The sequence below is a fragment of the Hyperolius riggenbachi genome, chromosome 9 (assembly GCF_040937935.1).
Source record: "Hyperolius riggenbachi isolate aHypRig1 chromosome 9, aHypRig1.pri, whole genome shotgun sequence".
In the NCBI taxonomy this organism is placed as follows: Eukaryota; Metazoa; Chordata; class Amphibia; order Anura; family Hyperoliidae; genus Hyperolius; species Hyperolius riggenbachi.
The window spans coordinates 63751144-63774240 of record NC_090654.1 but is presented as its reverse complement, the minus strand read 5'-3'; the positions used below and the strand labels follow the sequence as shown (position 1 = coordinate 63774240).

Here is a 23097-nt window from a genome sequence, read left to right as displayed (position 1 = left end):
CACAAATGTCATTCACGGCTCACACGAAAGAACATGTTTTTGTTCTGTCCACTAGGTGGCAGCATCAACATGCAGTTTTGAGGCTTCTCCTCATACTGATCAATATGATGCAGAACAACTAGTCGGCTTTGGCAGCGGTTGCCAATCGGAAAAAAGCACTTTGCTAGTGGATCATGATGGGCGTGGTCCCACAAGCAACGCCGCTTTCTTAGTGACATCAGTATAAGCCAAATTGCGATTGCTTCTTGGAAATTGTGGCACTTTCCCAATTTAGAAAATCGCAGGCGCTTGGCGATTAGTCAAAGCGGCCGTAGTGGGTCCTTGTCCTTAAAGCGGACATGAACTCATAACTTCCTCTCTGCTCCAAAAGATAAGCAGCAACAATAACCTGTTACAGCTGATACAAATCCTGCAATACATCTGCAGAGTGCCTATTTCCTGCTTTCATGGAAGAAGACATAGGGTTAACATCCTGTGTTTACAAATTATAATAGCATAACTTGTGAAGCATGAGAGGCAGGAAGGAAGTGGAAAACGTTGAAATACATTAACCATATAACCATAAATTAATGCAAAATGTAGTACTAATGAATCAATTTTCGTGCACCGTCAAATTAAGTAAAAAAAAATAAAATAAGGCAAGGATTGGCTCTTGGGTGCACAAGAATTTGGAAAGCTTTATTAGATCAAATACAAACGATTAAAAAACCTTGTACCAAAAATTATGCACACATGGTAAAAAACACCAAAAGCACGCAATCGCCAGGGTCAGGACAAGGCAGAGTCGAGAGAGGCTTCAGCCTCAGGGCGCAGTGTAGTAGGGGGAGCACAACTCACTCAGCTATCATTCCCCTCCTGAGTTTGCAGCAGAGAAAAATAAGAAAAGGGGATATATGGCAGTGACTGCAAGCAGGGGACGTAGCAATAGGGGGTGCAGAAGTTGAGGCCGCATCGGGGCCCTTGGGCCAGAGGGGCCCCTCCCCCTTCTGCAGTATTTGCTCTCTTCTGGTCCTGTGCTCATAATAATCACTTTTATAGATACATTGAATAGTGGTAATCATTAACAAGCTGTTCTTCATCCTCTTCTTGCACCTCTGACACTGTGGCTACCATTGGCAGGTTTTGGTGCCCTGTATCAATTGTTATGCATATAGTGCTGGGGGGAAGGGGGGGGCCACAGCTTAGCTACGCCACTGACTGCAAGACAGATAACTAAAGATTAAGGTGCTAGGGGGGTTGGGGGCCCTGGAGTGCCTCTTAGTCTCATAGTAATCAGTGTGTGATGGGGGGGGCGTACTTTGGTGTCTCAGCCTTGGTTGTTGGAGGACCTTGTCCCGGCTCTGGCAATCGCAGATCGACTGCTCTGCCGAGGCAGCCAGCTGACACAGCTAAGAGATTAAATTTCAGTTGTGAGTAGTCACAGATGAGGGGGAATTAGGCTAAACTCTCTAAGTACATACAAGGTGCCAGGGCCGGATATACCATACGGCACTGTAGGCATGTGTCTACAGGCGCCTGATGATGAAAAGGCGGCTCACTCCCCTTCCCTAGTACCTCCCTTCCTCCTTCCCTATGCAGAGTTCCAAGCAGAGCGTAAATTAGGTTACTCACCCAGCTCTCAGCATTTCAGTAATGAGTTCTCCCTTCAGTTTGGGGCACCACTAGCTACTTAGGATTAGGTAGCCAAAAGTACCCTCAGTATTAAGGGGCACTTGTAGCTACCTATGATGGGTAAGGTAAGTAAGGGAGAAGTGACAGCTGGACCAGCAAACACACTCGTGGTGCAGTTTGGTGGTGTTTGTAGGTTCATGGAGGGTGAAGTCTAGGGTTCCAGAACATCCATGCCTATAGGCTCCTGTGATGTAAATCCGGGCCTGCGCGGTGCATTTCTCTCTGTGTTGCGTCTGTCCTGTGCAAGAGTTCAGGTCCAATTTAACCTAAATTCACCTCTTTCAGCTGCCCTGGAAAGAACATTGTACAAACAAGCTGCATGTCCTGTTCTGTGGTGAGGGGGGGGGGGTGAGCGAGTGGAACGCTATTGTTTTAAAGATGCCACAGCAACAATTCCTATTCTAAATTATCTACAGTTTCATAGGTCCCACAAATGTCATGCAAAGCTCAGAGTAAGAAAAATAGATTCCTGGCCACTGGGTGGCAGCATATGTCACCCAACCTGCAATTCTGAGGCCCTTACCCCCCATACTGATCAATATCATGCACAACGTTTAAGGAAACCTGAGAGGAATGGGGGAAGAGAAAGCATTTGAACTTACCTGGGACTTCCTTGCCGTCTCTCTGGGCTGATCCAGTTGTCCGCTAGCTGCACGGGTACAGTACTTCTGTGAGTCGCGCATGGGTGGACCAGTCAAGCACATGTGCCCATCGTGCTCCTGTGGCATGCAAGCATGTGCAATGGAGGGCGACTCACAGAAGTACTGTACTGGGGCGGATGACGGGAGCGGCCTGGAGAGATGGCGAGAGAGCCAATGGCGTGGAGGGGGTTGGAGGGAAGTCCTGGGTAAGTATAAATGTTTTCCCTTCATTCATCCCAGGCAATCCTCAAGGTACCCATACATCAGGCGATGATTGGGTAGATCAATCATGATCACAAACTATGTCCCAACAAAGGACCTAACCTATATGTACAAAATAAGTGACATAAGGAGTCACTGGTCAATCAGCTGGATTGTAGTCTTGTAAACCAGTGATCAACAGGTCTCCAAATAACATATATACAAGTATGGGGAGAGACTTGACACAAGTATCATAACTGTCAGTCTCACTTTAGTACTGATACACATATATATGCAAGAAAGAGATAAAAGTACGTTGCTGTAAGGTGCGAGGTCTTTGCTGAGCTCTGTCTTGGGCTATATTGCTGTGGGATTTGTTGTGGTAGGGGGATACTTCTTATGATTTTTACACTGTGTTCTATTTCCTGACGAAGCTCTTGTTTTATAGAGTGAAACTAGTCCTAGTCGAATGACACTAGCACTGTAAATTGTATATATCACCCATTTCTACCCCAGCTCTATACCTTCTGTGAAGGCATTTTTTTCATGGCTATAATACTACTATGTAGGAGCATACAGGTCTCTCTGTGATTGATGGCAGTCTCACACTTAGGCCACATACACACATCAGACCATAATCTTTTGAAAATCAAAGATCACAGACCAATTTTACCCCCTTCCATGTAGTACTGTATGAGAGCCATACCTACACAGTCTTTTCTAAGGAGCTGAACTCCCCATCAGATAAAATCTTTGCAAGACGCTGCACACAAAGATGCTGCACACATAGATGCTGTACAGACACAAAAGATCAGTATCTGCAAAAGATCTGTTCCTGCCAAAAATCCATTCCTGCAAATTGCATTCATAGTCTATGAGATCTGCAGATCATCATACACACCTTGTTTAACTGACATTCATCTGCAGATCTGAAAATCCATCCTGGTGGATCTGATCTGCAGATGAATGTCAGTTAAATCATGTGTGTATGATGATCTGCAGATCTCATAGACTATCATTGCAATTTGCAGGAACGGATCTTTTGCAGGAACAGATCTTTTGCAGATACTGATCTTTTGAATGTGTACAACATCTTTGTGTTCAGCATCTTGCAAAGATTTCTGTCTGATGTGGAGTTCAGCTCCATAGAATAGACTGTGAAGGTATGACTCTCTTACTACATGGAAGGGGGTAAAATTGGTCTGTGATCTTTCATTTTCCAAAGACTGTGGTCTGTGTGTATGAGCCTTTAGCCTCCACCACAGTTATGTTACCATACTCCTATTTTGCCATGTGCTTTTGCAATCACTTTTAACAGTACTTTGCCGTGGTGGGACTAGCTACACCCCAGTATCCTCTGACTGATTGCCAGCACTGGGGGGATCAGCAAAGACCTTGCACCTTACAGCAACGTACTTCTATCTCTTTCTTGCATATATATGTGTATCAGTACTAAAGTGAGACTGACAGTTATGATACTTGTGTCAAGTCTCTCCCCATACTTGTATATATGTTATTTGGAGACCTGTTGATCACTGGTTTACAAGACTACAATCCAGCTGATTGACCAGTGACTCCTTATGTCACTTATTTTGTACATACAGGATCTTCTCAAAAAATTAGCATATTGTGATAAAGTTCATTATTTTCTATAATGTACTGATAAACATTAGACTTTCATATATTTTAGATTCAAATACACACAACTGAAGTAGTTCAAGCCTTTTATTGTTTTAATATTGATGTTTTTGGCATACAGCTCATGAAAACCGAAATTTCCTATCTCAAAAAAATTAGCATATTTCATCCGACCAATAAAAGACAAGTGTTTTTAAAACAAAAAAAGTCAACCATCAAATAATTATGTTCAGTTATGCACTCAATACTTGGTCGGGAATCCTTTTGCAGAAATGACTGCTTCAATGCGGCGTGGCATGGAGGCAATCAGCCTGTGGCACTGCTCAGGTGTTAGAGAGGCCCAGGATGCTTCGATAGCGACCTTAAGCTCATCCAGAGTGTTGGGTCTTGCGTCTCTCAACTTTCTCTTCACAATATCCCACAGATTCTCTATGGGGTTCAGGTCAGGAGAGTTGGCAGGCCAATTGAGCACAGTAATACCATGGTCAGTAAACCATTTACCAGTGGTTTTGGCACTGTGAGCAGGTGCCAGGTTGTGCTGAAAAATGAAATCTTCATCTCCATAAAGCTTTTCAGCAGATGGAAGCATGAACCCACTTTTGAACCAGAAACAGCGGCAGAAGCGCCTGACCTGGGCTACAGAGAAGCAGCACTGGACTGTTGCTCAGTGGTCCAAAGTACTTTTTTCCGATGAAAGCAACTTTTACATGTCATTCAGAAATCAAGGTGCCAGAGTCTGGAGAAAGACTGGGGAGAGAGAAATGCCAAAATGCCTGAAGTCCAGTGTCAAGTACCCACAGTCAGTGATGGTCTGGGGTGCCATGTCAGCTGCTGGTGTTGGTCCACTGTGTTTTATCGAGGGCAGGGTCAATGCAGCTAGCTATCAGGAGATTTTGGAGCACTTCATGCTTCCATCTGATGAAAAGCTTTATGGAGATGAAGATTTCATTTTTCAGCATGACCTGGCACTTGCTCACAGTGCCAAAACCACTGATAAATGATTTACTGACCATGGTATTACTGTTATCAATTGGCCTGCCAACTCTCCTGACCTGAACTCCATAGAGAATCTGGGATATTGTGAAGAGAAAGTTGAGAGACGCAAGACCCAACACTCTGGATGAGCTTAAAGAGAACCAGAGATGAAGCAACCTCATGTATTTTACCTTATAAATCAGTGGGAACATGACAGTAAACACCTAATCTGCTCTTTGTTACATTGTTATCTGTTTAATTTGCCTGTTATCACCTCTAAGATAAGAATCCCGACTAAGCAGTCGGTCTGGCTTTGCTACAGAATAATTATAGCTGAGACTGTGTTCTTTGCTGTCTTCAAGTCCAAGCCTGCCCCCTGCTGGCTTTGCTCAGGAATCATTATAGCTGAGTCATTATAGCAAAGCCAGAATCAATGCTCAGTCCGGGATTCTTATCTCAGCTAGATAACAGACACTTTTAGCAGTGAGGATGGAACAGAGAGCATGGTAAATGTTTTCTCTAATGTTCCCACTGATTTCTATGGTAAAATACACAAGGGTGCTTCGTCTCTGGTTCACTTTAAGGCCGCTATCGAAGCATCCTGGGCCTTCATAACACCTGAGCAGTGCCACAGGCTGATTGCCTCCATGCCACGCCGCATTGAAGCAGTCATTTCTGCAAAAGGATTCCTAACCAAGTATTGAGTGCATAACTGAACATAATTATTTGAAGGTTGACTTTTTTGTTTTAAAAACACTTTTCTTTTATTGGTCAGATGAAATATGCTAATTTTTTGAGATAGTAATTTTGGGTTTTCATGAGCTGTATGCCAAAATCATCAATTTTAAAACAATAAAAGGCTTGAACTACTTCAGTTGTGTGTATTTGAATCTAAAATATATGAAAGTCTAATGTTTATCAGTACATTACAGAAAATAATGAACTTTATCACAGTATGCTATTTTTTTGAGAAGATCCTGTATAGGTTAGGTCCTTTGTTGGGACATAGTTTGTGAACAAATATTACCTGTACTCCCATTCGGTTTGTTTATGCTAGATCAATCATGAGGCAGATCTCTCTGTGATCGAATAGAGATCTCAGTGGCATCGCTGAGGAGCTTGAGGCCCCAGTGTAAGTTTTACATGGGGCCCCACGCACTCTTTTGATATGAAGCCCCAAATCCTACCAAGGACAGTTTCAGTGTCAGAGAGGTGTAATCCGAGTAGAAAACATATAAAGCGGTTCATTACCAGCATAGCACCAATGAAAAGATAAGGTGGATGAAGGAGGGCCCCACTGGCCCAGGGGTCCCGGTGCGGTCTTTACCTCTGCATTGCCTATTGCTACGCCACTGAGAGATCTGTTGCCTGCTCATAGACCGCATGTGTTCGATTAGACCACAAAATAGGTAGATGTATGGCAACCTTTATGCCAGAAAGAAAACCTGTTAATCTCCATATAGGTGAACTCTGGTACATGCTAATCAACCAAAGTATTAAAACCACCCACATAATATCATGTAGGCCCCGCTTGTGCTGTCCAAACAGCTGTGACCTACCATGGCATGGACATCATACGCCCTCTGATGGTGCCTTGGCATCTGGCACAGAGACATTAGCAGCAGATTGTTTCATTCCTGTAGTTTTGAGGTGGGGCATTGATGGATCAAACTTGTTTTTCCAGCACATCCACAGATGCGCTATCAAACTGAGATCTGGGGAATTAGGAGACCATAGAAAGCGTGACTCATCAGATCAGGCCTCCTTCTTTCTCTGACATTCACATGCCCACTGTAGGCACTTTGGGTGCTGGGCAGGGTCACATGGGCACTCTGGTCTGCAGCTACACAGTCCCATGTCCGGCAATGCATTTGTGTGTTATTGCAACTCTCACATGGCCAGCTTTACTGGCTACGTTGTGGGATTGGACAGGCTGGCCGTCACTTCAGTTCCAGTTGAACTTTTAGTGGGAACTAACCACTGCAGCATGCTGGGAAAACCCCACAAGCTCACAGAGCATCTCCTAAATAGCACATCTAGCCATCACCATTTGGCCCTTGTCACAGTCACTCAGATCATTATGCGTGGACATTTTTCATGCTTCAAACACAACAGCTTCAAGAACTGACTCTTCTTCATGTTGCCTTTTTATCATTTCCAACTGTATGACAGTAAAACCACTGTACTCAAAAAAGCAATGTAATCCAGTTCACCTGTCAGTAGTTTTAAAGTGTACCCGAGGTGAACCTTAGGTCAATCGTCAAATACATACCTAAAGGTCCGTACACACACCGGACTGCAGGCAACAACCGGTCTGTCGTCACCTCCCGCTGGGCGGGTTTTCAGCAGACAGTCCGTCGTGTGTACAGTCTGTCGGCGGACTGATACGGCTGCGGCGGATCGCTCAGAAACAGCCGTATCAGTCTGCAGACAGACTGTACACACGCCGGACTGTCGCTGAAACGCCCGCCCAGCGGAAGGTGACGACAGACCCTGTCGTTGCCTGCAGTCCGGCGTGTGTATGGACCTTTAGAAGAGGGAAGCCTCCAGATCCTGTAGAGGCTTCCCATGCCATCCTCTGGTCCACTGTTGCCGAGTGCAGACCCCACAAAAGAAATCTGACGAACTCTCGCGATGGAGCCCATGACCATGCTTGCACGGTAAGCCAGAGTCGCTTATGCACGAGCAGCTCCATGCTAGGCACAGCATTTGTAGACGTGTCCTGCTGCTGCTCGTTGTTCGCAGGGTCCTCCCTGTTCCCAACCCCCTTCATATTCGATGGAATCCTCTGATCGAATATGAAAACCAGGACGCTTCCCATAGCGATGGCTAGTGCATTGGATCTGCGCAAATGCCAACTTCCAAACCGCACGAGCACAGAAAGCAAGAGCTTGGACGCAAGCACTTTCACTGTGCAGGAATAGCTTAAACCTTGCGCCTTCAGAATAGCTCTGCACTGCTCTGAGGAACTTCCGGGAGGCACTGGAGCTATGAGGGCTGGGGAACAGGGGTGAACCGAGGACCAGGAGTAGTGTTAGGACACTTCTAAAATTGTAATCTAGCCCACCATGGGCTTCATTTAAAGAAAACCTTTAATGAAAAAAAGCCCCTGAGAGTACTTACCTCGAGAGGGGGAAGCCTCAGAATCCTAAAGAGGCTTCCCCGATCTCTCGATCCTGTGCTGGGATCCCAAATCATCCTAGACCAGAAGAATCTTCTGAGAGCGTTGCGCAGGCGCAGCTGCTGCTTTTGCTTGGGCTCAGTCAGAATTAGCTCTATAGAGCCCGATCTGCTCTACTGCCTTGGCACCACGCGCCTGCGGAGTAAGTAGAGTGGATCCTATCAGGCTCAGCTATTTCCGCCTGAGCCCGAATGAAAGCTGCCAGTGCACCTGCGCAAGGCTCTCACGTGATTCTTATGGTCCAGGAGCCTGTACCCCCAATAAGCTTGTTTTCGGGGGCTGCCCGTTAGAGATGGGAAGTCCAGATCTTTTCAATGATTCGGATGAATCGGATCGGATCATTGAAAAGATCTGGATCTTTGAACCAAATCTTCGAATCATTTTACTAGGGAAGCATTCTGGGGGTGAAATGACTAGCAGGACTTTCCCTGCAGTGGACAGAGAAGGGGAGGGGGGGTGGACAGACAGAGAAGGGGAGAAGATGGACAGGGAGTGGACAGAGAAGTTAGGAGGTGGACGAAGAGGGGTGAGCAGAGAGCAGAAATGTTTTTTTGCACACATTACCCACATACTGCAATCATATGATTTAAATATATTTCACATATATGTTCATCTGTATACTTTGAATGCAAACGTCTCACAGTGAAAGAAAGCATTCCCCAATGTGTCCTTTTCTCACCTCGAACACTCATCATAAATTTAGGGAGAAGTGCAGCTGTTTAGAGCAGAGTGCAGCAGGATCATATTGCACTGCAATCACAGTGCCTGCCCTGTCATTCTAGCCCAGCACGCTGTCTGCAAAGTTACTGAGCTGTGCTTCTGAGCCAAAACTTTCCCATTTGTTCACTGTGCACAACTACGGAACAGAAAGCCTACAATCAGCAGCACGTTATAGCCAGTATGTGTGCTCTACACATATCTGGCAGTGGCACCCATGTCCCCTCTCTCTCATCTACCTGTCCCTGCAAGGCTGGCTCCCCTCCAACTGAGCGACCCATCTCTGCTCTGCTTCCAGGACCACGCTGCCCGCTGAGAGAGGGGTGTGCCGCTCCTGGCTCCACCCCCTTTGTGAACCGAATCGTTCATTTTGATGATCCGGATCGTTCATGATCCAGACAACACTACTGCCAGTGCTGGATGGGGATTATAAGGATCTAGAGGCTTCCCCCTCCCGAGGTTAGTACCACCAGGGGGCTCGTTTTTTTCATTACAGGTTCACGTTAATAGATTTTATCCTGGTTCCATGCAATTTCCCATCAGATCAACGGGTCGAATCAGGGCCGGCTCTCTCATGAAGCCAGGTGAAACATTTGCATCAGGCTCAGAGATTACAGGGGCAGCATGTTTGTACTGTGTTTACACTAACAGCATGCAGTCAGAGTAGGAGGAGAAGCGAGAGGAGAGCGAGGTGAATCGGTCATCATTGGGGAAAAGCAGCTTGTTGTGCTCTGTGAGGAGTCTGACAGTGAGTGAGGAGGTGGGAGAGCAGCAGTGTTTCATTTGACTTGCACAGCAGAAGGGAGGAGATGGCACTGCTGTCCTGACTGAGGAGGAATGGAGTGGCTGAGAGTGAGCAGTTTCACAGCCGGCCAGTATGCTATTGTGTTGAGCTGCAGCATGTCATGTGAGAACATGAAATGAAGCAGAGTAAATTGTGGGGTGCTGTGCGATCATTCCCAATCGGGGGGAGGGGGGGATTCGCATCCTCACAAGTTTGCCTCAGGAAGCAAAAAGTGTAGAACTGGCCCTGGGCCGGATCAATCATTCCTGACAGGTCTGCTCTGATTTCCAATTGTTTTTCTGATCAATTTTGTAGAGAAGTGATTAGAAAATCGATCGTTTTTAGAAAACAGATTGGAACAGTCGGAAATTATCAATTAGACCCGTCGATCTGATGGGAAATTTCATGTTGTGTACCAGGCATAAGGTTTAACCACTTGCCGACCGCACACTCATAACGTGCGTCGGCAAAGTGGCAGCTGCAGGACCAGCGACGCAGTACTGCGTCGCCAGCTGCAGCCTAATTAATCAGGAAGCAGCCGCTCGTACGAGCGGCTGCTTCCTGTCAAATCACGGCGGGGGGCTCCGTGAATAGCCTGCGGGCCGCCGATGGCGGCTCGCAGGCTAGATGTAAACACAAGCGGAAATAATCCGCTTTGTTTACATTTGTACGGCGCTGCTGCGCAGCAGCGCCGTAAGGCAGATCGGCGATCCCCGGCCAATCAGCGGCCGGGGATCGCCGCCATGTGACAGACCACATCCTGTCACTGGCTGCACAGGACGGATAGCGTCCTGTGCAGCCCGGAACACCAGGGGGAGGCAGCAGGTAGGAGAGGGAGGGGGAATTTCGCCGCGGAGGGGGGCTTTGAGGTGCCCCCCCCCCCCCCGCCACCCACAGCAGGCAGGAGAGATCAGACCCCCCCAGCACATCATCCCCATAGGGGGGAAAAAAGGGGGGCAATCTGATCTCCCTGCCTGCACCCTGATCTGTGCTGGGGGCTGCAGAGCCCACCCAGCACAGATCAATCAAACCAGCGCTGGTCCTTAAAGGGATACTGTAGGGGGGTCGGGGGAAAATGAGCTGAACTTACCCGGGGCTTCTAATGGTCCCCCACAGACATCCTGTGCCCGCGCAGCCACTCCCCAATGCTCCGGCCCCGCCTCCGGTTCACTTCTGGAATCTCTGACTTTAAAGTCAGAAAACCACTGCGCCTGCGTTGCCGTGTCCTCGATCCCGCTGATGTCATCAAGAGCGCACAGCGCAGGCCCAGTATGGTCTGTGTCTGCGCAGTACACTCCTGGTGACATCAGCGGGAGCGAGGACACGGCAACGCAGGCGCAGTGGTTTTCTGACTTTAAAGTCAGAAATTCCAGAAGTGAACCGGAGGCGGGGCCGGAGCATTGGGGAGTGGCTGCGCCAACACAGGATGTCTGCGGGGGACCATTAAAAGCCCCGGGTAAGTTCAGCTCATTTTCCCCCGACCCCCCTACAGTATCCCTTTAAGGGGGGGTAAAGGGTGGGTCATCAAGTGGTTAATACAATAGTTTTAAGCAATCGCTTCTGTGGACAGAAAGATCTTTCTGAAGTTGAACAGCACCAGCAGATGGCAGCATCACACGTGGCATTATCAGTCACAGCAGTAGCTCTGTTTCCTGTGTATAAAGAACAGCTACATGTACGTGCACTACAGTTTTGATGCCAGAGATGATTGTAATGTAAGTGGAGAGTCCGCTGATGTTTAGGCCCCGTTCACATCTAAAAGTGCTTAGTGCTAGCGTTTTGCTCTAGTGATTTTACCACGATTAGAGCGGTAAAGATCACTGAACACTTCCGCGATTTCAGAGCGATCGTGGTCAGCGCTCTATAAGCACTGTACCGCAATCGCTCCAGAATTGCTCTAAAAATGCTGCAGGTAAAGTATTTGTGATTGGCTCACCCACGATCGGCGACAATCGTGACAGTGAGAACACTGCCATAGGGTAGAATAGCGCTAGCGCTTTGGCCTTTAGCGGGAATCTGTACAGCAATTATCCCTAAACTTTACCCCAGCTCAATCACATATGATTGTTTTTCGCCAACATTAATCCAATCTCTGTATGTACCATGAAGTGCCATCTGCACTCTCCTAAAGAAATAAAACAATCCTTGTCAGTTCATCATGATACACTTCAAATATTTTAGCAAACTACACAAATGTACCCATGGTGATTTCCCTGTCACATTGCACACAGTATACAGCCAGTATACCTCTGGATTTGTAAGAGAACCCCTTCCTGTGGAATGAATGCGTCATTGCACCCACTGAAGTACTGAAATTTAAATATGCTATAAATGCAATACTTCCTGCTTTGTGCAGATCTATAAATCTGAACCAATAAAACAAATAGGGAGAAGTCCAGTTATCTTTAACAACCAAGACGTATTCTGTTGCCCAGTTATTTACCTGGGACTTCTTCTAGCCCCCTAAGGTTATCCTGGTCCCTTGTTGTCTTTCCACGGTGCTCCATTCCTTCGCCACCCCCCTTTTAACGCTGCATGTATGGCCCCATGCCTTGCGCCTCCTCCATTGCGTTCCAGTTGCCGGGAGAGTTCAGCGCTTGTGCAGCAAGAGAAAAAAATGCTATTGTGCATGCACAAAAGGCTTCTGGCTACGGGAGCGTGATCGAGGAGGCTCAGGGCGATTGAGGAGGTGTATACGCAGTGGCTGGCGACTCACTGAATTCCCCAGCTTTCACCACTGTTACAGGTATTCAACCACCTAGTTGAATATGCCTTCGAGAATCCTCCAGAGGCTTCAGAAGCACTCGTGTACCTGAGAGCTTCCGAAGACTGGTGGCTATATACCGTGCATGCACGAGCTTCCCCAAAATATTGTCCTTAGATGATGATAGACATATGACTATGGTAAAGTTAGATTGAGAGCCCCTCTGAGGGACAGACGGTGACAAGACCATATACTGTGTTAAAGTGTACCAGAGATGACTTAAAGGACTACTATCATGAAAAATTGTAAAATTTAAAATATATGTAGGCATATACAGTACATCTAAGAAGTATGTTTCTTCCAGAGTAAAATGAGCCATATATTGCTTTTCTCCTATGTTGCTGTCACTTACAGTAGGTAGTAGAAATCGGACAGAAGCGACAGGCTTTGGACTAGTCCATCTCTTCATGGGGGATTCTCAGCAAGGCTTTTATTCTTTATAAATAATTCCCTGAAAAGGATTTGTACAATGATGCTGGCCAGTCTCCTGCAACCTTTTTTGGCAGTTTGATGGAGCAACTACCATTCACTAAGTGCTTTTAAAAATAAACAAAACTCTGCAGATCCCCCATGTGGAGATGGGCTAGTCCAAAACCTGTCGGTCCTGTTCGATTCTACTACCTACTTAAGTGACAGCAACATAGAAGAAAAGTAATTTATTGCTCATTTTACTCTGAGAGAAACATACTTCCTATTTATATGTGGTTTACATATATTTTAAATTTTACAATTTTCGCGATAGTGGTCCTTTAAGTTCAACGTTTTACACACACCTGGGGCTTCCTCCAGCCCCATACGCACTGCACGGATAGCTCCCACGCAGCCATCCTCAGGCAGGGAACACACTTGACTGTTTTCGTACGCGTTTTCTGCACAGAAAAACTGAGAACTCATGTTAATCAATGGGCTAGTACACACTTACTGTGTTGTTCGCACGCAGGAAAAAAAATGACATTCTGCATCCTGATTCTGCACATTTTGGCAGTTTCCTCTATCATTTACATCAGCTGCTGTGAAAAAAACGTGCGCGTTTTCCTGCATGGAAACACACTTTAGGCCCTGTTCACACTGCACGCGTTTCCAGCCGCGTTTTGGAAACGCGTGCAGGTGGCCGACACGCAACGACATCCGACATTGCATAGAGTGCAATGTCTGATGTTCACACTGCATGCGTTCCGGACCTGTGCAGTCCGGGAACGCATGCTGCAATGCATTTTTTGTAAAAACGCATGGCTGTCCCATTCACTTTCAGTGATGGGATCAGCCACGCAACGCACACAAACGCGGATGGCGTGCATTCGTACGCGTTGCGGTCCGCACGCGTTCCGCACGCATGGCCATCCGCGTTTGTGATGTGAACGGGGCCTTAGTGTGCAGAAAAGTATGCAAAAAAACGCGCGCAGAAAACTGAAAGTCAAGTGTGTTCCCTTGATCTTCTGTATTGCCGGTACCGGTCCCGTAACTTCGGCCAATCTGCGCAAGAGGAGAGCGGCCCTCTACCTATCTCTCTGGTGGCTGGGGAAGTTGTAACAAAGCGCTATACAAAATACAGTGGACCTCCCCACACATTGAGTCTCTTGACAATCAGGCTGGCTAGATGGAGGGAATCTCAGCTGGTAGCAGTGGGGGGTGTGACAGATTACAGTACAAATAGGCTCTTCATGCATTAACGTGTGCCAGAGGCAACTGCCCCCTTCACCCCCCCCCCCCCCCCCCCCCCCCCCCCCCCCCCCCCCCCCCCCCCCCCCCCCCCCCCCTTCTAATTACTGGAAAATCTGCCCCTCAGGCCAGCAGTCTCCTATCCTCCCCCACTACTGCCCTCCACCCCGGGGGTACCACTCTACACAGACAGACCCCTCCATATATCTCCCTGCTCTCTCTCTCTCTCTCTCTCTCTGTTGATGTGATGTTCCAGCTACAATACGCACTATTCATATTCCACTTCTACTTATTATCATCACACGTCTCTCTAGATTGGACACAGAACTTCCCTCAGCGCAGAGAACTCTCTGCACACTGCGCTCTTCTGATTGGCTGATGCCCGGCCAGAGGGATGGGGGCGTGGTCAGGTACAACCTAAAAGCAAATTTGGGATTTGCGAGAAGCAGAAAGTGGGAAAGAGGAAGAGCTGATCTGCCATAAGAGGACCTGTGCAGGCAGCGGGGTCCGGAGCATGCAGACACCTCTCTGTACCCATCATCATCAACCAGCTGGTGAGTCAGGGGCAACGTGGGCCTCATTCTCATCCACTATGGGGGCCCAAACACACCCATGTCTGCGCCTGCTGAGCCAAATCTGCCCTCCTGCAGGGGGGGCAACACAGACCCAATGTGCTCATCAATGGGGGGCAACTGCAGCCAAAATGTACCACTGTGGGAGAAGTGGGCATATATCCAACTCTACTGCTCTGCTTGAGCATCATAGACCCAAATCTGCCCTTCTATAGAGGGCAAGATAAACATGCAAGGAAATGTGGACCCGGATCTGCCACTGTACTGTGGATGGGCAACATTCATCTTATCTACCCTTCTGTCTGGGCATCTTAGAACCACATCTGCCCTTCTGTAGGGCGCTACATACATGTGGGAAGGGGTTTATATGTATATTAACCGCATGGATAGAAATAGGAGACCTCTGCCCCTGATGTGAGAAACAAAGTGGTAGTTCTGCTGGGAGCTGTAGTTCCTCCACCAAGTGTGGCTTTCTTTCTTTTTTTTGGGGGGGGGGGGGGGGGGGCGACATTCTTGTTGTCACATGTGGCTGGCTGCTGTGTCTGAAAATAATCCTCAGAGTTTCCTGCCTAGAGAGAGAAGAGATCTGTGTGGCTACAAGCAGTCCCTTTATTACAGATGTGTTCTCTGCTGTGCATGCAGTCAGTCTCTGCAGTGCAAACTGTATATTAGTAGTCAGTATAGGGGGATTCACTGTATGAAATGCAGTCTCTGCAGTTGAATAAATATATTCGTAAGCCGTCACTGTATTAGGGGATGTCTCTGTTTTAGGAGATGTGGATGTATTGGGAATGGGAGCTGCCTGAGAGCGTTACAAGCAGTCTCTGGGTCTGAGGAGCGGTCTCTTTGTTACAGTCTCTGGGTCTGAGGACTCTGTAGGGCTGGGACTCTGTGTCTGAGCGCAGCCTCAGTGTTACAAGCATTCTCTGTACAAGAAGCAGTCTGTGTCTGATGAGCAGTCTCTGTGTTACAAACAGTCTCTGTGTTACAAGCAGTCTCTGTACAAGGAGCGGTCTCTGTGTTACAAGCAGTCTGTGTCTGATGAGCAGTCTCTGTGTTACAAGCAGTCTCTGTACAAGGAGCGGTCTCTGTGTTACAAGCAGTCTGTGTCTGATGAGCAGTCTCTGTGTTACAAACAGTCTCTGTGTTACAAGCAGTCTCTGTACAAGGAGCGGTCTCTGTGTTACAAGCCAATGTCTCTGTTTTAGGAGATGTGGATGTATTGGGAATGGGAGCTGTCTGAGAGCGTTACAAGCAGTCTCTGGGTCTGAGGAGCGGTCTCTGTGTTACAGTCTCTGTGTCTGAGGAGCAGTCTCGGTGTTACAAGTAGTGTCTGTACAAGGAGAAGTGTGTGTGTGTGTGTGTGTGTGTGTGTGTGTGGCTGGCTGGAAGTGAATTCTGACTACAAGTTGGGACAGGCAGGAGGCTTGTTGTGCAGAGGTGTCACATGGGGCTCAGGTTTGGTTGTAGCATTGCGCAGGCGGCACACAGACAGTCACTCAGGCAGCTGACAGAAGGGAATAGATGGGGGGAGGTGGTAGCAGTTCTGGGCTCAGCTGGCCACATCTGCATCCACTTCTCTTCCTGTGGCAATCCTGCTTTCATTACATTAGTTGTATTATATTAATCATATTTATAAAGCCAAGACTAAAGTTGCCCACTAATGATACAATCTTGATTGTACAATCTTACCAAGTCTATGTAGTTGAAGAACAAATGGAAAAATATACTTTAGGTAGACCCTTATATTACATATAAGTGGTAAGATTGTACAATTAGAATTGTATCATTAGTGGGCACCTTAAGACAGTGGGAAAAAATTCCACTGATTTCCTAGTAGATTTCCCTTCCTTCCAGTGGTTGCCTAGATCTAGTGGAATGATTCTCATATTTAGAATTCTGCATTTTCTGTGCATGTTGCATCGACTAGCCGCAGTGTCATATATGGCAGCGAATGCAGCGCATGCAGGATGGGGAGTTTACTGGGATCTGTCAGGCTGCAGGAATCTGCAGAACTGACAGTGTGCAGGGATCAGACCCAAAGGAAACTGCCCAGAGCAAGCAATCAGAATGCTCGTTTCATTGACCAGCTAAAATAAGACAGGTTGCCCTGGGCAACTACTCCAGTGGCAGTGGACTGGATAAATCTGCCCCACTGTGTATAAAGAAAACACTGCATTCCTTCTGAGGGGCTTCACTGGAAATACATATCTATTTGTGATCAGTGGAAGATATTTTGACTGTGATGCACTATCACCATCTCATAACTTGTCTTGCCTAATATGAAAAATTAATCAGTTTGAAATACCTGCTCTTAAAATGTACTTTTCTCCAATAGTAAAATGTACTATAAATTACTTTTCTCCTATGTTGCTATCACAAGAGGCAGTAAAAGAGTGACAGAACTGACAGATTTTGGACTAGTCCATCTCCTCATGGGGGATTCTCAGTATTACCTTAATTATTTACAAAGGCAATCCCTGGAAAAGATATATACAGATATCCAGACCAGCCTCCCTACTCATTTGCATACTATTTTACCAGTTGGACCGAGTAAATGCCTTTCAGGAAGTGCATTTGAAAAATATCCTTAAGAATCCCCCATGAGGAGACAGACTAGTCAGATCTATCAGATATTTGCTACCTAATGTAAGTTACAGCAACATAAGAAAAAAGTAGTTTATAGTGCTTCCTACTCTGGAAGAAATCTACGTTTTATACGTATGTATTTTGCATTTTTCGTGATAATTGTCATTTAAGTTAATTAGGGACACATTTCTGACTGTAATGTTTTATAGCTGAAGAAATGATAAGGACTGATAAGTCGTGGAATAAGTTTTGTGCAGCAGGGTCCATGGTGTGATGACAAGGTGACACAGCACAGGATGACAAGTGTCACCTCTAGGTTTCCCACTGTAGCTGTTGGCACAGTCTGTGGTGGGGACAGGAAGAGGGGTGCAGCCTGTGCTGGGGACAGGAAGCCATGGTGGACATGACAGAGATGTGACTAACACAAAATAGAATAGTTTCCCCCCAGGGGACGAGAGTCATCACACACCACGAATATAAACGATACTTACTGACACTAATCGTCAGTTACACACCGCATGGCGCAATCGCATATAAGGATTCATCATAGATCATCAGTAGGTCAGATCATGTGTGCCAGCAAAGAAGACACATCCCCTGTCCCAGGAAGACAATGCATGGTTTACTGTAGAATGGGTATATTTATTGGTGCCATAGAGAACACAACATGTATGAGGGTGTCAGGCATTTGTATCAGTAGGATACGGAGTACTTAACATGTATACAAGGCAGACAGGTGCAGAATGGGTAGTATAGTATGACAGTATTGGTAGAATAGAAAGGTCACAAAATGTACGGGTTTCCTATGTTATTCATAGGATACAGAGAGCACAAGACATATTAGTAGTATATAGTGGTCACAGCATGTATGAAGGTGTTAAGAGTGTCTGCTGGTAGTATGCAGAGAACAAATCTTACAGTAGGCACTGTTAGGAAACCTGAAATCCGATTGGTTAAAGTTCACAAGTTCAGGTGTATTTGCCCCAGAGCAGGATTATGCACAAGGCACCCTAGGCAGATACCTGGTATCAAGTGTGTGGCAAGGGCCCCAACTGTCACCTTCTCTTACTCCACACCTTACCAAAAAGTTTATTTAGTGAAACAATGGTTATTAGTCTGCCTTGGGCTTTATTTCATCTTGAGCCTTCGCTTTATCAAAGCCATATTATTCACTAGGCAACCTAGACAGATGTCTAGGGCCTCTTGCATATTTAGGGGCCCGGTTGCCCCTCCTCACTCTGCTATTTACCATAAAGGTCATATGGCAAGCAGTGGCAGCTCAAGCCTAGTACCTAGGGCCCAAGTTCCTCTTAAACCATCTCTGAAAGTTATTACTGAACTGCAAATCCCAGCAAGGTAAAGCAAGGCCTACTGAGACCTGTAGCTCAACAGCAGACCATACAGGGGAAAAAATAGTTATCATAATACTGGGTGTAGAGATGAGTCAATGAGATGCACATTATTCTTTGTAAATGCTAATATTATGCAAATGTATTTGCCAAAGTGAAATCCTGTATTTGAGCGATGAGTCAGGCCTGGGGGCGGGTCACAGATCCCATTCCCAGCAGTTATCACATCACATGATCACTTTATATGCAGGACCGATGATGATTTGGGTGGATGCAGGCGCAGATTGTCATTGGATGAGACTGTGTGCAGTATAATGCATTACTTAAAGTGGACCTATACGCTTGCACGGGACTGAAGGAAAACTTACAGAAGTGCACGCTGTATGCATTCAGAGAGTTTAGCCCAGGCATGGGCAAATTTGGCCCTCCAGCTGTTAAGGTACTACAAGTCCCACAATGCATTGCAGGAGTCTGACAGCCACAGTCATGACTCATAAAGGCAAATTCATTGTGGCACTTGTAGTTCCGTAACAGCTGGAGGGCCGAGTTTGCCCATGCCTGGTTTGGCCTGCTTAATTCCCCATCATCTGTGACTAATCACAACTGTAATTTGATCTCTAAACTGTGTCAGATGGCTGTCTTGGGAGAGCTGTTAATTTGTAAACACAGGATGTTAACTCTACGTCTGCTTCTATGAAAGCAGTAAGTAGACACACTGCAGATTTATTGCAGAGTTTGTATCAGTTGTAACAAATGTTTTTTTGTTAACGTTTATTATGCTGTTGCTTATCTTTTAGAGCAGAGAGGAAGTTCTGAGTTTAGGTCCGCTGTAAGCAGGCTGCATGGAGAGCTGTGCATTACATAGGCTCAGAACAAAGCCTCACAGCCACAGATGTTAAGCAGATGGGGAGAGAAATGTCCAGAGTCAGCAGGCAAGTGACACACAAGGCAGCAGGGAGAGGGTTAATCCGCTGGAGGAGTCTTGTAGTGTTGTAGCCCCAGGCTGTGTGTTGTGTGCAGGCTCCTGTATGTCAAAGCCTGCTCCCTGTGGGGGGATGTGGAATATAAATGAGTCTGCCCTTCTTTCTTTGCCTCGTGCCTCAGGGTATGTATTCTGTAGGCTGCACCCCCTCCCTGTGCTGTGGAGCGTGTGCCAAGGATTTAGGGCGTGCAGCTAGCCCCCTCACCCACTGCCTGAACCAGCTCCGGCACGTCATGTTGCAGCTCGTCAACCACCTGAGCGAAACCGCGCCGAGCGTCTTGCAGGGAGCGTAGGAGGGCAGGATGATAATCACAGATTGTCTCTATAGTGTAAGCGATGAAGCAAGGATATCAGAGCTGTCTGTAAAGTCACTGCCTTGTTATGTGCTGAATACATTGTAATGCTGACATATTGTCTCTTTTCTCTTGCAGTCTATGAAGAAATCTACAACACAAATGGAGTGCATGTTTCGCGTTCTGCATGACCTGAAACGCTCTGCACCTCCGCCGTCTCCTCCCGCTATGGAATCTGCAGCTCCTCCCCCTCGCAGGCCAGTCAAACGCGACCTCCGCGCTTCCCATCGCACCTCGGACTTGTCAGAAGCTGACTCCGCCTGCTGTGTTGATCTGCCCAATGATGTGTCGCCAGTGAGCTGTGGCCAGCGCGGCCTGGAATGGGATTCTGGGTACTCAGAGGTGTCGGGAAGTTCTCTACGAGGAGAGGAAGAGGAGGATGAGGTAGAGGAGGAAGATCAGAGTCCGGCTCCTCCGGTGTTGCGCAGACATAACGTGCCACCTTGTTCGCGTTTGTCTTCTGGTGGACTACTACGTAGCCGACAAACCAGGGTCCGCCCTAAATCCACATCGGATGTTTGCCTGGAACAGTGGGGGGGCATCGGGTTAGGGGTCGACTCTCAGGACTGGACGGGCTGTCTGCTCTCCCAGAGCCGCAGCCGACAACCTTTGGTTTTGGGCGACAACAGTTTTGCCGACCTGGTCAAGCAGTGGATGGACCTTCCTGAGAACGGCGAGGAAGAAGACCGGCGGACGCGCTGGCTGAACAAGCCACAAGGCTTTCTCGTCAGCCTGTCCGGTAACGTAAAGAAGCGACTAGGCAATATTTCACGGACTCGGCGGTCGGAACAAGAGGCCGCAAAGCGCTTATCCTGTCCTCAACTGGGCTGCCGGCCACTCTCCCCTTTTTACCACCAATCCCTCTCGGACATTGCTGAGGCCTCGACTGGCCTGATACACTGCCGCAGCCGGCAGCCAATCATATGCAATGAGAGTGCCGGATTCTTCTGAGTCTTGCCAGGAAGTGTGTTTTGTATATGTATATAGCTTTTATATTATTGTATTTTTTATAATTATTATTATTTTATTTTACAATAAACCCTTTTTTTCAGAATGTCAAGCCTGGCTGTCTGTAGTTTGGTGACATGGGGGGAGCTAATTAGTCAGTGTCACAGCAGGAATCCTCATTGCTGTCAGTACACAACCCCCCCAGCCTCTGTTGTCATGTAAATGCAGACAGGGATTGTAGACCTGTTTCTTCATATGCTAACAGTCTCCTGGTGATCCCAGATGGTGTGTGCTCCATCCACACCTACCCTCATAGCTGCTCATTGCCTTATAACTGAACTTATTCCAATTCAGACCTTTGTGTATTGAGCTTCTTACTGAGCAATGAGCAACGCTCTCATTGCCATGGTAACCATAGTAATATGGACGGTATACACGTTGTGCTAATTGCGGAACACCAGTGTCATGAACAGGGCTGTGGTGTCGGTACAAAAATCATCTGACTTCTCAGTTTATGAAACTACAGACTCCGACTCCTAGACTCCCAACTCCTTAGTCTAATTTTTACAAAGGCTCAAAAATGGTTCAAAAATCATCCGACTCCCACTCCAGTTTATTGAAACCACCGACTCCAGGTGCCCAAAATATGGTTGACTCCACAACTCCGACTCCACGGCCCTGGTTGTAAATAATCTGCGCAATTCAGTTTTACCATAGGATATTAAATCCACCCCAAGGAGAGCTAAATCATGAGTTCAGTTAAATGAGGAGAGATAAATCATGAGCTAAAACAGATAAAGGGGTGTGTGCACTAAACTGCATTAAAGGATACATCTGGGAAAGTGATAAATTCAAATATACTTACCTGGTGCTTCCTCCAGCCCCTGGAAGCCTGTGTGTCCCTTGACGCAGCTCTGCTCCAAGCCGGTCTCCCGGGGTCCCTGCCATGCGCATGCAGGTCGGTGGCTGCAACGGAAGGGACCCCAGGACACCGGATTGGAGAAGAGCTGCGGCAAGGGGCACATAGGCTTCCAGGGGCTGGAAGAAGCACCAGGTAAGTAAATCTGATTCTTATTGCTTTCCCAGATGTATCCTTTAAGCAGAATAACATGCGTATTCTGCTTAACGATGAGCAGAGCAGAATGCAATTACATGCAATGCATTACGCTCTACTCATTGTGCGTAAGACTTTATGCACTTTTTTCTGCTTCACGCAGTTTAGTAAATCTACCCCAATGAGAGAGGAATACAGCAGAGTCCCAGTTATCCGGAACTCAACTAACCAACCCGCACAAATTGCCGGCAGCACCCATAGTCCAAATGTATAGGCTATTTGTTGGCTCTGCTGTGCTTAAAGACTGGGTTCCCCAAGGTTAATATACTTTCAATTTAATAGAGTTCATGGTATGTATATATAGATAGATAGATAGCTAGATAGAGTGTGGTATAGTACTGTACTAGCTAAGCCTATTTCAAACATTGAGGCTGTGTTCCCACTTGAGCTGAACATTTTTTGTCTGTTCTCTGCTCATCACTAAACTGACAGTGAGCGAATTCTATTTTATAAATGGGAGCCGTTCACACTTGTCACTCTGCAGTCTTTATTCTAGAGCAAAATGCTTTAACCTCCCTGGCGGTACGCAGTTTCTGAGGCTGCGTCCGCGGGAGGGATTTTTTGAATTAAACTTTTTGTAAAGCTTGTAGCTAGCACTAGGCTAGCCACCATTGTGCCCCAAGTCCCCCGCACCCTTCTGATCTCCCCCAATCGCCGCCACTATATGTTACCTAACCGCGATCCCACGAGAGTCGCAGCCTCCCCAATGAGCTTCAGTCGTCGCTATGGCGACGATCAGACATGACGTCTGACATCATGCTCAATCCCGATCCTCCCCATAGCGACGCCTGGAGCTGATTGGAGAGGCTGCGCCATCGCAGGATCCCTGGGGGGTACGTATAATGGCGGCGATCGGGGGGATTGGAGCAGAGAGGAAGGACTTGGAGGGGGGGGGGCAATGGTAGCTAGAGCGCTAGCTAAAAGCTTTACAAAAGTTTTATCCAAAAAATCCCTCCCGG

General features: G+C 47.1%; 1 protein-coding gene across 1 annotated transcript; it reads left to right on the top strand.

Moving 5' to 3' along the window:
- Positions 1-14654: 14654 nt before the first annotated feature.
- On the top strand, positions 14655-21130 carry INKA1 (inka box actin regulator 1). Its single transcript, XM_068251554.1, has 2 exons — positions 14655-14785; positions 20155-21130. Exon 2 carries the CDS (start codon positions 20158-20160, stop codon positions 21025-21027), a length of 870 nt encoding a protein of 289 aa, XP_068107655.1. The 5' UTR covers positions 14655-14785; positions 20155-20157; the 3' UTR covers positions 21028-21130.
- Positions 21131-23097: the final 1967 nt, after the last annotated feature.

Bases quoted from the DNA above. Each gene is read 5' to 3' on its own strand.
- INKA1 (XM_068251554.1), top strand. From the start codon at position 20,158: ATGAAGAAATCTACAACACAAATGGAGTGCATGTTTCGCGTTCTGCAT.